At 41.4% G+C, this 17,793-nt stretch overlaps 1 protein-coding gene across 1 annotated transcript in view; it reads left to right on the top strand.

The window, feature by feature from the left end:
- Positions 1-17,793, top strand: part of LOC146558396 (connector enhancer of kinase suppressor of ras 3-like) — a 45,620-nt gene that overhangs the window by 22,464 nt on the left and 5,363 nt on the right. Inside the window, exons 3-12 of the mRNA XM_085246778.1 lie at positions 3,777-3,979; positions 4,877-4,964; positions 7,600-7,641; positions 9,796-9,915; positions 10,264-10,323; positions 10,482-10,550; positions 11,681-11,830; positions 14,955-15,085; positions 15,181-15,365; positions 17,052-17,138. Of these exons, the coding sequence (XP_085102904.1) occupies positions 3,777-3,979; positions 4,877-4,964; positions 7,600-7,641; positions 9,796-9,915; positions 10,264-10,323; positions 10,482-10,550; positions 11,681-11,830; positions 14,955-15,085; positions 15,181-15,365; positions 17,052-17,138 (1,135 nt within the window). The remainder of the gene's footprint in view (positions 1-3,776; positions 3,980-4,876; positions 4,965-7,599; positions 7,642-9,795; positions 9,916-10,263; positions 10,324-10,481; positions 10,551-11,680; positions 11,831-14,954; positions 15,086-15,180; positions 15,366-17,051; positions 17,139-17,793) is intronic.

Here is a 17,793-nt window from a genome sequence, read left to right as displayed (position 1 = left end):
ATTACACGGCGTACTGCAGGGAAAAGCCTGTTCTAACGTTTGAGTCTAAGGTTTATTTTTTAGCACCTGATGGCTCTTTTTTACTTCTCATCCGTAAATAATCTGCTCTTTCACGTGATTTAGTTTATTTAGAAAAGTCTCAACTGGATCTTGAGCTTTATTGTGAAAGCTTTATGTGGACGCCCTCAGACATCGGTGCGTTGGTGGTTCTTTGTGTCTGGGGGTGGGCGTCCAGGTACACACCGGCTCACTCCTTGGCGGCCGCTTATCGGGGCCTGGAGCCTGGGGCTCGCTCGGGCCCCTTCGGGGGTGGGGTGCCCCCGGCCTCTCGGCCTGGGGCTCGGTCACTCAGGCACAGCTGGCGGCCGGCGGAGCTCACGGGCGCGTCACTGCAACTCCCCCTGGCTTCTGCTCCGCGGCTGCTGAGTGAACCCTCATCTGGGACTCTCCTCAGCTCTTACTGGAACAGTGGCGCGGCTGCCCCTCTGTTGGTCTTCCATGGTTTCTTGTGTTCTGGGGGCCTCTGGATGTCTGGAGTTTTGATCTCCTCCATACCTGCTTCACACCCTGGAGGACGGGGCTGTGGCCCCCCCACACTCCCTAGCAGATCGTTACATGGAGAAACCTTTGGAATACAAGCGCGCTGATCCACACAGGTGTACACACGGGTGTTCACTGCTCGTAGACCCAAATTACACCTTTCTTGGCTGCTACTTCGAAGCACATCTGTCCTGCGTGCTGCACAACAACATTGAATATTTAGTATTTACTGCTGTTTACACTTAGCTAGATTAATGCGATGGTGTTGTGTTTAGTATGTTGCTTTGTTTTTTGGTTTTTTTTGTCTTTTTTTGCTTGTTTTCTATTCTTCTCTCAACAGGTGATCCAGGAGATTTTTATTTTTTTTCTCCCCCCCTTTCTCACTGTCCCTCTCCCCTTCTGTTTTTCCTTTCCTTCCTCTTTCTTTCTCCCTTTCCTATCTCTCACTCATGTCTGTCCCGTCTGTAACATCTGAAAATAAAATATAATAAATAATAAAAACAAAGATCGACCAAATGGACCAATACGGCAATGCCACGATGATCCATTTGGCAAAGTAAATCCATTGGGTATCCTTGTTGGTCTTCAGACAACAATTCTGATGGCTAAAGAACCAAATGGGACAGGCGGAAAAAAAAAAGAAAAAAAAAGACAAAAGAAAGCTTTATGTGGAACATAAACAAGCGGACATGTGATGGCGTTACCGTCGTTGTTCCTAACCACAACGCATAAAAAAACAGGCGCTTGTCCGTCCGTAGTGTGGTTATATAAAATATAGGAGAAAGAGAAAAATTTATGAAATTAATATAGCCACTACAGTGACCATCAAAACGGTGAAAAAATATTGCCGTAAACAGTTTATTTTGCGACACCACGAAACAAACGATAGCATAAAATGAAACAATAGATGTTTTTATATCGTCATCCGATATATATCTGTTCCCTCAAGCCATCCCTCAAGATTTTGTACATTAAAAGCAATGCATTGTCCGGGATTGTAACATTTAGTCCTTTACTGAATCAGTGGAATCGTTAGTACAGTCAGTGGGGGATTTGCCCAAATAAATGACAATTTATTTGCTTCTGGTTCATAACGGCTTTGTCTGTCATATGATTCAGTCTTTAGGAATGTCATAAGGAAAGGCAACTTAAAGAGTGCTAGTCAGACCCCTCCTCATACTGTATTTGTGTTTGCAATTAGCTGATCTTTATTAGATTCCTGACCCCAGGCAAGGCTGAACAACCTGACAGTAGCGTATTTCAGAGCTTTAGTCTGTATCCCACATCCTCCCTCAGCCATGTGACGGGCACAAGCGACGTGTCATTTCCTGAAATGCTTTCACTTACCTCTGGAAAAATACAGTTATGACATCACACTGAAACTAACCAATCAATGCTGCGATCAGAGCACACACAGCTCCAAAGTTTCAGGGAGCGTTTTCCTGCAGCATTCAAGCAAGGTCAAATGATGTGTTGTGGATATTTTTTGCAGCATGAGGCAGAGTTTGCTGCATTTTGGGGTGGAGCAGGAAACAGATGTGACCCTCCCACCTGTCAGAGACCCCCCCCCCACCCTTCCCCTGACACACACACACATTCAAACAGTTTTCAGCATGTAGAGGAAGAGTTTTGTTCCAGCGTCTTGTCACATGATCAGTTTTCAACTGAGGCTCATTTAACAGAACAAGAGAGGCCTTTTCTCTCCCGACTTTAACCCTCAGTACATACCACAGACTTATTCTGATAATTGGAGTGACATTAGGCAGCCACAGGCTCTTAATGACCCAGATTTTGTGTAACAATCATGATGCACTCAATGATCAGGGAGGCCTGCAGTTGGGTTCACCGCTGTTGAGGGAAAAAGATGTTTTTGTTTCAGCTCAGGTCTCCTGATTGACTGGAGGCAGCTGTCTCTGTTCCACAACAGACGTAAAAAGAAATGACAGAGATGATGCTCTGGGGATAATAATGTGGAAGAAAAGAGGAAACGAGCATTGTTTTATACTGACAGTTACAGTAAAAATTTTCTATAGATTTCGATGTGTTTGGCATATTAATTTATCCAGATGTTGGCAAGATTTCTGGTTAATGTTGCATTTTATAAATGATTTTGTGTGCAGATTGTGTGAGATAGTTGTTCTCTCTCTTCTTTATGATTTTTGGCAGTTTTGCCTCTCCATATGAAAAGAGTGGAGCTGACACAATTAATCTGCTACCAGAGAAGCTTCTATTTATGTGAGATGATGAAAATTTGTTGGTTCAGTTTGTTCAAATGTGCAGATTGGGTACTTTCTCTGTTTTTGAAGACCTTATAAATTTTGTTTGATCTGTAATACTTCTAGAGATCTTTCACTTCAGTGCCGACATTTTCTGAAAGTTTTAAAATACTTGAACCTCCTAAAAACCTTCTGATAGTTATGCTCCTTGTTTCACTCCATCACAGCCCAGCATCATCCTGAGCTCTTTTCTGATTGACACCTAGGGATCACATCCTTTCTAACACGATTTGAAAGTTCTGCCTGAAACATGAGGTCAGGTGTCATGTTGTGTTATGAAGGATGTGTTTTCTGCGTTCAGTCAAGGTGGAACGTCGATTTGGCTCCAGATGTTTTGTTTGCATGACGCCTCAAACATCTGAATCGCTGCAGGCGACAAAGCGAATCAAAGGTCGTGTTCAGACCTGCAGATGTAATAACACATAAACGTAACACATCTGCACTTATTCATGAAAATAAACAAAAAGGTATCAGATTCATTAAACTGATTAATTAAACACGTGGCATTGATGAGTCATTTAGTTTGACGTTGATGTGGTGGGGAATTTTTTTTTTTTTTTTTTTTTTTTTTTAGTCGCATAATCGCTATGGCGACTGGTTTGCAGGAATGTGTGTGGGGTTTTTGTGTGTGTGTGTTTTCATTAGGGAGACAGGGTGTGTTTGTGGTCAAGGGTCGTGGGAATCTCTAAATTCCCTCCAATCATTCCTGAACATTGTTGTGTGTTCTCAAACAAAAAGTACTTTGAGGTGCAAAATACAATGTGGACTACTCAAACTGCAGCTTCGTGCAGTGTAACGTTTCCGCAGTGCCTCTTTCAGAGTTTCCTGTGGCAGCATACTTGTGCTAAGGTTAGTGAGCCAGGAAATAGTGACAGTGCTGATGGGAAGTGTAGTCTTTATGTTTAATAATTGAGTAAGAAGCAGGTTTGTTTCACTGAATCTTTCATCTTTCTTTAACAGAACTATGGCGTGGAGTCGGACAACCTGAAGACTTTGGTGGGGAAGATGAGAACAGCGCACCACAACCTGAGCAGCGCCGTGACGCAGCGCAGGAAGAACCCCGCCTACCACAGCAAAAATTCCAACCAGCCCACCAATGAATTCCTCACCGCCGTGGTCGAACTGATCGGCACCGCCAAGAATCTGCTGGCCTGGCTGGACAGGTAACCACGACGGCATTCAGAGTATCCTGGTATTAAAAACGAAACATTATTTGCTCATTAAAACAACCGCGATCTCGTAAAAAGCATAAAAATAAAACTGGATACCATGATGTCACAGTTGATGTTTTCATCCAGGCTTTCTTTTGAATTTGTAAATTTAACTGTACTTGCATAATTGCTCACACAACACTTTCACTAACATGGCATTTGTTTTTATTAACGTGTCAGTCAGAAGTTCACTCATAACGTGCAGCTCAGTGCACAACTTTGTTCCTTCTAAGATAGCGGTTGTACTCTCCCCTCCGTTCTGATTATTTTAGTATCGTGTTTCCTCGCAGCGCTGCTCCAGTTTACTGCATCGCCGCTTTGACTGCTTCAGCTTTTTTGCAGCTTGTATCAGCTTGAAACACATTCCAGCTTGGCTGCAGCAGCTGGAAACAAACATGGATGCCCCATAATGCACCTGACATCTGAAGTGTGTCAGCTCGCTCACCCAGAAACACCTGGGGCCACTTTTTATTCAGTCTCCATCCAGTTATCTCATCCAAAAAATTTTCATACTCGATATGTTTGGGTTGGAACAGCTATTATGATCTGAAGTTAATGAAAACTTACAGAAAGTCAAATTTTCATTAATTTCTTTGATGTTCTGTCCTTTTTTAAAATGTGTCTTAAAGTGTTCAGCATTGCATGCTGTTTTTTTTCACTGTTTTTCACTTGCTTACCATTGGCTGTTCATGGCCGATCAGTGTGAAGCAGTAAAAGATCAGAGGTAGTGTATAAAGAGACCGAATAGTCTGTGGCCCTGCTCGTATTTTGAATCCGTTTTAAAACACAGCCCTGTTGTCTGCCAGCACTGACATGATTCTATAATTTTAGTTTCTCTCTTCTTGCTAGGACTCCTCTGTCGAGCGCCAATGACTTCACCTCAACCAAAGGCAAGATCATCCAGCTGTGTTTGGAGCTCACCTCCACCGTCCAGAAGGTCAGTGACGCTCAGACGCCGCTCTGTGTTTTCTTCAGTGTTTCTGTGCTTTCCTGAGTGATTAACAGATCCACTCTTGGAAATACAATCTCCACATGAGACCTTAAAAGAGAAACAGATCTCTGATGTTTTCTGTGTGCAGCAGCTTGTCATAAAGACACATCAGAGAGGAAGGAGGTCATGAACTAAAATGTTTATTTTCTGGATCTGTTGTTGTTGGTGGTGATGATCATGAAGAAGCTCCAGATAACTACTGTATACATGAGCACAGTCATTTTGATGGCATATCTCCTTCCGACAGCTGAGATCCTTACATGTTTCATACTTTAGAAACTTTGAGATTATTACTAAAATGTAAATGAAAGCACAAGATGTGGAACTTCAACAAAACCAGTTCATGGAGAGTGGGAAATGTCAAGTACGTGTCCTGAATACATTTTAAAAGTTTTACATTTATAATTAAGAAGCATCCCAATTCTGTGAAGACGTATATTCATGCACCATCCTAAAATGCTGCTGCCCAAAGAACATGTTATCTAAGCAGTTTTACGCTCCTTAAGGGACAGAGTAAGCTATAGACTGTATTTAAAAGATGGACATACCCCTGATGTCAGCTTTTGAACACATTTTGAAGCCTCAGTTTTCATATTTTGGTAGTCCACTTTACTGGAGCCAGAAGTGACCATTTGGTTGAGGTAGTGGAGCTAAGTTATCAGCTAATGCTAGCTGGCTTGATTATAAAACCTGCGAATTTCTCTTAATTTCAATGTCTTTACCACACAGAGGAATAATATTTGTCAGAAAGTTGCATTAAAATGCTCTAAAAGCACTGACAGCAAAAACATAGTTGGGAAGTTTAGCTGAGGTGAAGCCTAACAAACGGAGACTGGCTACAACCACTCACGTGCTTTTCACCCGTCATTTAAAGTGACAGGCCCCTAATTATACACAAGCATAAACTATTAAGAGACTTTTTAAAAAATTCCCTCACTGTACAGTTACCATGAGGAGGGGAATTAGCGTCACAGAACAGTTTGTTTCACATCTCCTTCTTCTCAGCTATCAGTTATCCCATAAAGAAAAGTGAAAAAAATCAGGTTTTCTCAGCTCTGTTAATGCTAAATCCACAGCTTAAGGATCTATTCTATACAAAGTCTTGTGCAACCAAGCATAAAGTCATGAATCAGTGATGAATTGTATGTAACCCTTTACATCGTTGCAGAGTCTACCTGAGGCAGTCGTGCTGTCACACGACAAAATATGAGGGAACTAATTGTGTGAGAAGTTCAAACATGATGCATATTAATGCAGCTGAGGCGTACAGACATGTTTTATGCAACGGCAGAATACTTCAGCTGCAAATCAGCCAGACGTTTCATTAGTTTAGAACTTTATAATTTCCTTTAGGGACGGCAAAAGTTTGTTTCAGAGCTTCACATTTTGCAATAAGCTGGATTTCTCTTCATTTATTGAAGTATTCAGAAGCGGATGTGCACTTGGAAGTTTTCTGCAGCGTGCCACCTCCCTGCATGTGTCTGCAGAGCCTTCTGAGGCGTCGCCCTGCTGCGCTGTCATGCAATCATCCTGTCAGCGTGTTTACGGGGAACTGTTATTTCTCCGACCGCAGCAGGAATCCTCTCGGTGTCTCTGGGAGGCGTTCACCGTCCCTGCCTCCTGGTTTCACTCTCCTGTAGGCTGTCATTTCTCAAATATTTGTTTTGTCGCTGATTCCCTTTCTCCTTTCCCGTGTTTGTTTGCCACACTCACAGTTCTGGCTTCTGAATGGAAAACCTGCCAAATTTGATATGAGCAAGTTCTCCTTTTCCCCAGATGTGAAAATGCTCCACTGCATCTGTTTTCTGAAACAAAAAACTTCTTTAACCATCAAGATGAAAATATTCTGTCTGCTGTACAGTAACACGATATTAGCCTGAAAGTTCTTTCCAAATACAGAACAACATAAAAATAAATTTACTGTCGTCATGACTTTTAATTCTCTTCCATAACTAACTGTAAAGGTATGACTGTCAAGGCGAGACCCCATACAAAACACAGCTGTAGTTGTTTGGCACCAGAATGTTGTGTGGAAAAAGTCTTATTTAGCAAATGATTAAAAAATTACAATATTAGAAAATTGATCAGAAAACAGTAAGAATAGGAGTTAAAGAAGAGGAGGTGAAGCATTGATTGATTGCCATCACTGAATGACATTGTATGGAGATTTTGTTTGATATCAGATTTTACAAATTCAGTCTTCTAACGTGAAATATTACCAAGGACATCCAGACTTCAGATCTGTGTTCATGAACTTCTCGTCCATCCTGACACCTAATTCAATTTAGTGTGAACAGTATTTGCTTTTGAAGCAATACTAAATTGGGTCACATAGTTTAATCATGTGACTCTGTTTTCCTTACCAGCATGGGTAATTTCCCAACTCTTATCAGTTGTTTTTGTGTCATACGCCACTTCAAAATAAAAGCATACAATTTAAAAAAAACCAAAGGCAGGGGCTGCCTTGTTTCTCTGATATTTTTTTGTTTTTTGTTTTCTCTCACAGTAATGATAATAAAGCAGATGTTGGACAGATGTTTGTGAGATCTCTTAGTCTCTGTGTTTATGTCTGTAATTCCAGGACTGCACAGTTTATGAGATGGAGGAAAAGATTCTGGAAGTGGTGAGTGCTGCTTTTGCTTTTCTTTCCTCTGTTCGAACATAGGTGTGTGTGTGTGTGTGTGTGTGTGTGTGTGTGTGTGTGTGTGTGTGTGTGTGTGTGTGTGTGTGTGTGTGTGTGTGTGTGTGTGTGTGTGTGTGTGTGTGTTCGGCTCAGGCACATCCACTTCCTGTCTTAGATAAGACTTCCTGTTGTTTCAGGATTCACACTTGGATGAAGTTCAGTCACTTTCCTTCTCATAGCCAGTTTGTCATGTGACCTCTTTTTATACAGTAGCACTGCTGTACTGTTACAGCGGTGGATGTTCATTTTACACATGCACGTTGTTTAAATTCATGTGGTCAGAGGATATTTGATATGTAAGTAATCAGAGTTTTCTTACACAGGAAAAGCGCTTTGAGTCTACTTTTTCTGTACTCGTCACATCTATAAGACGTTAACTTGGGCAAACTTGGCTTATAGTGACAAGTGGACAGAAAAGCTTCAGCTTACAGTAAACAGAACGTGGCTGGAAATGGACCTGATGTTTAATGTACACACTGTTTTAATCCTCATGGAGACAGATGGGCGAGTATAATGTGAATAAAAGTGTCTTTCATGAACTAAAGATTTAGTCCTAAAAACTGCTGAAGTATAACATTGGTTTTGCATTATTTTTTTAGTAATATTTCCAGTACTTTATGGGATAAATATCTATGAAGCAAATTTACTTTGTCTTTGTAAGGGGAGCAATAAAGTCACCATATTTGAAAAAAACAAACAGCAGGAAGCTGACCAGCTATATCCCCAGAGGAGCATGTTTTCCTGGTTTACTTGTAATTTCCTGCTGGTTTGTGTTTTCCTGGTCAGCTCTCTGCTTCCCATGAGCTCGGGCTCGGTGCTGCGCTCCAGGCCTGGGTGTCTGGTCATTTGTGATGATAATATGAGGCTGTTCTCGTTCTGCAGAGGCATCAAGCTCTTCTCCCGTACAACAAAACCAAGCACCGTCCCCACGTCCGTATTTGGAGCTTTTATTTGATGCTTTTCCAACTCCTGTTGCATCTGTTGTTTTCTTTCCCTTTTCCACTGAAAGGTCAGAGGTTTGGATCAGGCAGATTTGGTGCAGGAGGCGATTCAGCATTTCAGACTAAATTTAGAGCACTTTATAGTCATCATGAGAGATGTAAGCTAAGACCACCATGCTGCCAATGGCTTTCTGTCTTGAATCATGTTTTATTCTTTATTCGAGAGAAAACTCACGACAAAAAGTACCTTGTTTCGTTTTCAGTCCAACGATATTACACAAGCTATAAAACACTAAAATGTAACCACAAGACAAGTCATAAAATCAAATATGCAGTTGATGTCGTTTAAAATGTAACCGTGAAACTCAAGCAGTGTACAAGCTGGTGTGTAGAGTTTGATTCCAGAAGGTTAGCAGTCAGAAATGTATTATTTTATTATTTATATAATTAGACATTGTTGCATACGGTCAAAACAGTATTTGCAGTTCAAGGATCAGAAATGCCACTTAAAAAATGGTAACCAATAATTTTCTCGATTAGATCATGGAAACAAGATAATTATTGTCAAGTCTTTCAACTGTGAAATCCAAACCAGCACATTTATTCTTACATGTGCATGTTTGTTCTACAGCAGGGTAGGGTTTAACCAACAACAGCAATATGAAAAACTAGTGTTAAATAAGGCAACACAGACTTTAACTCATATTTACACAAACCAGTCAGGTGCATAGTCACCACCTCGGGCCCATTTTGAGGATGGAAAGGCCCAGGTGTATAAATCACAAACCTACATAGATACGCACCTACATAATGAATGACACCTTTACAAAATCAATGTAAACCACGTATATGCATAATTATAAACCGCTAATTATACAAAATAACAATGTTTTCCCTGGCAATTTTTAATAACTACCAGGTGGGTGACACCTGTGGTTTCAAAAAGGCTTCCAGTTTTATAAAAGTGTATAAAATCTGAATCAGACTCTTATATCTTTTGAAATAATTTTTGGGGTTACAGTATGGGACAGAAGAGTGAGCAGTGTAATAACACACTGTAATACAATTGTTGCCTCATAACTGGGTGAACACTTGCATGTATCCATCCATTGGACAAGCTGAACCTATTTGTATATATTTTCTTGTTTTTCAGTCCCGAGCGCTCAACAGCATCTGTGAGAAAACTGTCCAAGCGACTTCTGACCCCGCAAAAAGGGAAATGTCCTGTTTGGAGGAGGTTCACATCACCAATGTCAAGCCTGGGGAGGGACTGGTGAGGATTTTCTTTTAAAGGGCATAGAATAAAAAAAAGAAAATACACAAATGGGACAGAAATGATCATTTCCCTGTTGGGCTATGTCAGCGGGACGCCGCTGTCCGATAAGTACTGACTGCTGTAAAAAGAAAAACCCACAATATGACCCCACTTCCCCTCAGAATCATTAACAGGTATTTTAGTGCTATGCCATGAACCACAACCAGCGTTGAATCAAAAACAGAAACAGATGTAGGTCCAGAAAGGAAAACCCCATCGCCACCGCTGCAGCGAGGAATTACAGAGGAACTGTGGGAGGTGTATTTATGTAGAAGATCCATGTTTAAGTTCTGTTTTATCTTTCAGGGGATTTACATCAAATCCACCTACGACGGGCTTCACGTCATCACGGGAACAACAGAGAACGTGAGTGAGCCTCTGGGTCTTCTTCGCCGCTCATGTGCCATTTATAGACTTAAAAAATCTCTCCTGAAAGTCTTCATCACTACCAGAGATCATGGAAACATGCAGTCAATGAAATGTTAGTCTGTTAAACTCTGCGCTTCTCTTTGTGTGCTGTTCAGTCTCCGGCAGATAAAACCCAGAGGATTCACGCTGGAGATGAAGTCATTCAGGTCAACAAACAGACAGTGGTGAGTCGAATAGCCACAAGTTTCTCATCATTTTGGGAAATGGCCTTAGTCATTTTCTTAGATGGAGAGATCCCACACACGTCTGCGAGGCAGGACGTAGCTTCAACACTTGACTGTAGTGTCAAGTACCTGAGGATTCTCAGGTATTAGTTGTATAACAATCTTCTTGGATGACACGTGAAACATGTTCACAAACTTCACAAAGTCCAGCTGTCTCTTTTTTTTTTTTTTTTTTTTTTTTTTTTTTCAAGCGACAAGTTGTATCTTCTTTATTTTGTCTTATGTATAAACTGAAGTGTTGCGACTTTTCAGTATGCAGGACTTTTTCCTTTCTGTCATATATTTAGTGCTACAACAGTGAACACTAATGTTAAACGTGGCCTTGTGAAATAAAAGGTCAGACTTCAGACTGCTCTGAACCATTTCAGATAGGCCAGGGGTGCCCAATCCCGGTCCTCGAGAGCTACCGTCCTGCAGCTTTTAGATGCATCCTTGTTCCCACACACCTGAATCAAATGAATGGCTTGTTATCAGGCCTTTGCCAAACATGATGGCATGCTGAAGAGATCAAACCATTTGATTCAGCTGTGTTGGAGTAGGGATGCATCTAAAAGCTGCAGGATAGTAGCTCTCAAGGACTGGGATTGGGCAGCCCTGAGATAGGCGAAGAAAACACAAGCTCCACCCACCTACAGTTCAGATATGCTTATTTTTAGCAGGAGCAGCCAATCAGAAGGAAGTTGGCTTTAACATGTTTTTCACTAATGAAGATATCACAATATTTATTAAATGTACATACTCCAAATAATTATTAGTGAGATTTATAGATTTTACAATCATGCAAATGCATTGATCTTAATAAAATATTTATTATCATGTAAGTGTAAATGTGATGTGAATTACATGAAACTGACTGTAAGCCAATAAACAGCTTGTTTCAGACAGTACTAAACCAAGGCCAAGTATAAGAGTTGGATCCGTTTCCGCAGGTTTCATAACAGTTCACAGCTCACAGTACGTGAAATGCTTCATTAAACGCTGACGTTCAGGGTCGTGAAGTTTAAGGTCTTTCCTCATGCTAGCGCTCGCTAGAGGCTGCAATTCTCTGACTTTTGCTCTGGTTGGTCCAGGTGGGCTGGCAGCTAAAGCACCTGGTGGGGAAGTTGAGGGCGGAGTCTGGAGGTGTTGTCTTGATGCTGAAGAAGAGGCCCTCTGGACCATCTGCCAGCTTCGCACCGGCTCCACTGAAAAACCTGCGCTGGAGGCCGCCGCTTGTGCAGGTGAGCCGCCGCTTGTATTGTGCTGAAGTGCTTCTCAGCAAAATAAATGACTAACACCAGGGACTGTCTCCTCCTTTTCATCCTTCCTGATGGAGGCCCTCTGTGGTGGCAGATTGTTCTCCTGTCGTGGAGAGGTCAAATGATGTGGGAAATCCCAAGCTGGAGTAGAAATGGACAAGTACTTGTGTTGCAGTTTTTCTACCTTTTTTATCCACAAGTTCCACATAATTTGATGAAACCAAAAACATGATGACTGCACAATAAAAATGAGGAATTCAGGCCTAAAGTTCTGTGTAAAATGCAACGCTTGAACATGATCTGGAGTCTTTTTGTTTTCTAATGTATTCTCGCTTCTCTTTTTCGCTGTAACATGAGCTCAGTATTCGGACTTCCCAAAATGAATCTGAAATGCAGATTAACAGTCCTAACAGCCCCCGTCTCAGGAGCGTTTATTTGTGTGCTTGTATGGACGAAAAGAGAATTTTCATCAGTGAAAAACTTCGCAGCAGAATTGAGCAGGTAGTCTGTATATCCTGAAATCTCAAATTCGCTACATTACCTGTGTTTTTTCTTACACACAAACATTTTTGTGAACTCAGTCACTGAGAAACTGAAGGTTTTATTTCCCCATCCACAGATAAATCAGTGTTTGGCGTAACACGTACTCAAACCTGTTTGCTTCTCTCTTGCTTTCCTGATGCACAACAGAATTTTAAAACATCAAAATTCACAATGAAGCTTTTATGATTCACTTTCCTGTTTTTGTCGTCAGGATTGAAACAGTGACACAAATTCACCCAATAAAACTGACTGATTATAATCCAGCCTTTACTTGTTAACACACTTCTCTTCACTGTAAAACAAAGAAGTCGTCCTTGTTAAGATTTTTTTTTTTTGTTCTTCTGATATTAAAACATGCAAACATGTTCTTGTAAACCTCTAAAATTAAACAATGAGCTTGTAAAGGGCAAATCTTAAAGATACAACATTTTCTGAACATTTGACCTTGAAGAAGAGCTCAACATAACATGATATTTAGAATCACCATATCATTTCTTACATCTTTATATGTTGTCAATACAAACAATGGCATTAAGAAACATAGTTTGAAATAGCTCTACATAACTTTATTGACACTTTGGCCTTCAGATTCATCTACTGGCCCTGAAAAAGAAGTGAGGAGAGGTTCTTTTTCCTGGTTCAAACTGGACATTTGGGAGTGATTGTGTTTTCGATTTTAGAGAAGTCAAAGTTTTTCCTGTGGGGGGAAAAAAGAAAGAAAGAAAAAGCACGAGTGTACAAAGTTCTGGTTAATAACGGTAAATGTGGAAGGATAATGGATTCTTTCTGCAGAATTTCCAGGTGAGGCGTAGTTGACGCAGGTCCTGAACCTGCAGCAGCTGTAGTGTTGTGACAGACGTCACTGCATGAAAGTGAAGCAGACTGTGTTGGTAAGAAAATCAAGCTGCACGTGGTGGTTTTCAGTCTTTGTCGTAGCTTTGAGGTTTTGATTCGAGCAGAAAACGCAGCAGCCGCTCAGTCTACAGCTCCTCTGAGATGAGCGGGTGAAACAATGGAGCCCTTCTTCCCTTTTCCTGAAAAAAAGGAAGATAGGAAAAACTCTGCGTTGATGTCAGATCTGCGGTGGCTGACTCACACTTTAGTTCACAATGTGACAATCCTGCATTCACCAAACCACCTTCAGGGGTTTTGTGCTGACAGGGGTCCAGGATGTGTGTGTTTAGGGGAGATAGGAATCCAGAAAGGCGCTGGGTAGCTCAGCTGATGAGCTCAGGCTCTAATCTCAGTCTTTCAAAACAGATCTGAGATCTCTTATCTCATCGTCACTCCCACCATTCACTTCAAAGGTTACGCCACCTGCACTTACATTTGTTTATCTTTTGTTTTGTGAAGTGGGAACAATGACAAGCCTGAAACTATTAGAATGAGTAATAATAAGTTAGCTCAGTCAGCTTGGTGTTAAAAACAGATGACTGAATCAAGTAGCAAAGACCGGGGTCACTAATGGAACCTCTTATTCTTATTTCGTGAGACAAGAGCTCCACCACTGGAGCCACACCCACCCAGGTGAACTCATCTGTCAGTGTTGGGGAATTAAGGTCATAAACTGAGTTGACATGACAAACAAGTTGTCCCAAAAACTGCATTGCTGTGTTTTAAACGTCCGTGTTTTATGCAAGAAAGTGAGAAACTGCAGCAGGACGTCAGCTGTTTGCTTGTTTATGAAACAACTTTGTCTGTTTTATTTTTTTCTTTGTGTCTTAATGACTTTAAACACTGAATTAATAAATCTGCTGTTTAAATAAGGAAAAAAGTAAACTTTTGCTAGTTTTAGCTGTACATGAGTTCTAGGGTTAAACGGCATCATAAACACTCCTAGGCATTTAAATGTTGGCAGTTATATTGAAGCATCTTACTGGGTCTTTACATATTTCAAAACTGATTCATCACATTTGCTTCGTAAACATCAGGTATACTGCAGCAATCCTGAGGTTGACTGAATAAGATAAGACAAGATAAAGATAAGACTTTATTGATCCCACAACGGGGAAATTTTTGCATCACCTCAGCTCAGGTACAGATATCAGAAGGAAATACAAATAGTACAATCAATGAAATGAACTTAACGATGAAATGAGCCCTTTTAAGGGAAGTGTATGTGTGTGTAAATGGGTGTAAAAGTGGTAATGAAACCACTCAGTTTCTGCTTGTTTTGGTCTTTCGTTGGATTTTTCACAATTGGGAGCATTCACAGTATCGCCAGACTGGATTAAGTCTGGCATGGTTAAAAGTGGCTGCATTGAAACGTCCTTTAAACGTGTTTTTCAAAGTGCAGGTGAAACAGAAAACGAGCTGAATGAAGTTCCTGTGTTTGTGAGAACTTGAAAGTGAGGAAGGAAACAGAAAAGCCTCCTCTGAGCTGGAACGACTTTCGCTTTTGTTTGACGATAAACGCAGTTCACAAAGTCATCGTCTGTTGTGTGCTGAGACACAGAAGCAACCAAAAACACAGATTAGAAGAGACAAACCAAACGTGTTAGTTACATGTGATTCTTTTGTTTCCTTTATTAAAGGGCTTAAATTTGTCTTTTTTCTTTATTAGACCTCTCAGGGAGCGCCAAGTCTCTATAAATCACGAGAGTCAGAAACCTCAGATGCTCCTGGAAAGAGAGGGAAGACGACCATCTTGGATTTGTATATCCCTCCTCCCCCAGAAGCGCCATATGTCCCGCTGTAAGTACTTCACTCAAGCTTCAGTATTTCAGAATCATCTTTATTTATTTTCTTTTTTATGCCTGTAATGCTGAGTTTCCTGCTCCTTGTGGCAGAGATGGGAACACAAGCGTATTTGCAGGTGTGAAAATGCGTCCCAAGTCTCCAAACTCGCATCTGGATGCAGACGTGCGGCAGCGGCGCTACACTGTAGCAGAGGAAAACCGGACGTCTGTCGTCCCTCCACCTGAATCCAGTCATCCTATCCCAGTTCGCCTCAGGCAGCGCTCCTCCTCACGCTGTAAGGACACAAAGGCTCTTAACCTTACTCTAGAGCAGGGGTGGGCAACTCCAGGCCTCGAGGGCCGGTGTCCTGCAGGTTTTGTATAATGTGTATGTGTTAGTCCCCATAGGGAAATAGTTCCTCTGCATTTAACCCATTCACCCAGTGAAGCAGTGCAGCGCCCGGGGAGCAGTGTGTGGGGACGGTACCTTGCTCAGGGGTACCTCAGGGTAGCCGTTCAGTGGAGTCGAACCCCCGACCTTCCGATCATGGGGCCACCACTCTACCTACTGAGCTATCCCTGCCCTTTTAGATCTCACCCTGGGTAAACACACCTGAATCAAATGATTAGTTAATTACCAGGCCTCCAGAGAACTACGAGACATGTTGTAGAGGTAATTTAGCCATTTGAATAAGCTGTGTTGGATCAAGGACACATCTAAAACCTGCAGGACACCAGCCCTCAAGGCCTTGAGTTGCCCACCACTGCTCTAGAGCTTAGTCTAACAATGAAAACAAAGCTCAAACTATACTTTGAATAAGAAGGAAAAAGTTTAGTCCTGTCCCAGTGTTTTATATCCAGACTAAGTTTATAGGCTGAGTGATTCCATGCCCAAGGGTCAAAATATGAAGCGACAGCCAGCAGCCAGTCATCACAGCACAAAGACAAAATAAGAGCACCACAATGAGGGGAAAAACATGTGGGTTATGATGAGTTATACAACACTTACAGTACCACAGGAAATGAAAGCACATAAAACCACAATCAACTGTTTTTTTTAGTTGTTGTTTTTGGTTTTTTTTGCTTGATGCATAGACTGTTCTCACACATGCACAGCAGCCCTGAACTTTTGTCAGAGGCTCACTTTAACCTCACAATCCTTTAACCTCCTGAGACCCAAACTCTTTCATGGCATGCGTTTTTAATTTGTCTTTGCTATTTGGGCTGATTGGGACCTGACGAACGTAAAAACAAAGAATTCCCTAAAAAGTTTTTTTTTTTTTTTTTTTTTTACCTGATTTTTGTTTCTGAGAAAATGAGATCCACATAAGAGGACAATCATTTTACATTTCGATAGAACAGTGGCAGTATAAGAGACTAGACTAAAATATAATGTCCACACATGAGGTTAACCTGACAGTTCTGTAGTTCAGTCCCTGTGATTTCATGTGAGAGAATAGCAGATCAGATGATGTCATGTGTCTGGACCAATCTAGCCCCATCAAACCAAACAAAGCGTTTCTACTAATAAGACTGTGTATCCTCAGAGAGCTTCTGTTGACTTTAAGGCTTGATTTCATGAACAGTAATTCCTCCCTGCTGAGTTTGGAGCCGTTTTGTTCTGGTTTTGGTTGGAAACACTGGGATATAGTGCCACCTTTGTCTCTGGAGTCACCACAAAGCAACCTGAATGCATTGTATTATATTTTGAAGCTTTACTGGGTCATAGTAATCAAGGACACCTTAAGCCAGGAGTGGTTCTTTGGGGATTTAAAGATGAATCATTGATTTAGAAAACAGCCTGATTCTCCCAAGAAGAAAAAACCCCAAAAACATTTCTGTTAGACTGACTGCAGCTAGCTGTTTATGGGCCATATTGGTTTGTGCTCTAATATCTGGCTAAGTGTCAGCCTGAGGTGGAAGTAGAGGAGTAGTGTCTCTGAGATGGAGCTGATGTTTTGCTCTTTCTGGACTCTTCGCAGGTAAACCCAGACCCATCTCCATGCCTGTGGAGGCATTTTCAGGCGTGTCTGACCGGCTCTCCAGGCCCAGTACTCAGGGAAGGAAAGGTAAGTCCCACCTGTCCAGCTGGACCAGACGCAGTGAGCGCCAGTAATCTGACAGTTATCAGTAATAGCCATCTGTCCAACTCATTAAAAGGCAAGGACAGACTGTAGCAGGGATGGGCTGCGTGCTTTGAATTTTTACCTGGTTAATCATTAACCCCGAAAGCTGCCACTGCATCTGCGCGACTCATTTCATACTCTGCTCAGTCTGAGCTTTAGAGCACTTCACCTTGACGAGCACGGTGCATGTTGGCAGTTTGTCCAAGATAACAGGCAGTTAATGAACGGTTAAATAAAGACACGTGAAGAAGTGGACTGTTTTCCACTGACGGCAAACACGAGGCCGACAAAAGAGCGAAGTTTACACACTGCTGCATGAACCTGTGAGGTTTAAAGTGGAGTCATCCTTAGAAGTTCAGCGTCGAATTTATTTCTAAAAATATTCTTTTTTTTTTTTCTTTTTTTTTTGCTTTGTTTGCATTATTACTTTTCTTTTAAATGAACAATTGAAACATGAAACGTCAGTTATGTCCAGATTTATCTCAACTGTTTCTTTAAAAAGACTTGCTTACTTGCTTTGACCTGCAACTTAACAAGTCAACTGTTACTTTTAGCTGTTTTGTACGATTCAACAGGGAGGATGGAAGGATAGAAGCTC

Source organism: Mchenga conophoros, linkage group LG15 (genome assembly GCF_057382185.1).
Source record: "Mchenga conophoros isolate Kocher_MC1m ecotype Shallow Benthic linkage group LG15, M_conophoros_male_GT1.1, whole genome shotgun sequence".
Taxonomy (NCBI): Eukaryota; Metazoa; Chordata; class Actinopteri; order Cichliformes; family Cichlidae; genus Mchenga; species Mchenga conophoros.
This window is presented reverse-complemented; position numbering and strand designations above follow the sequence as displayed.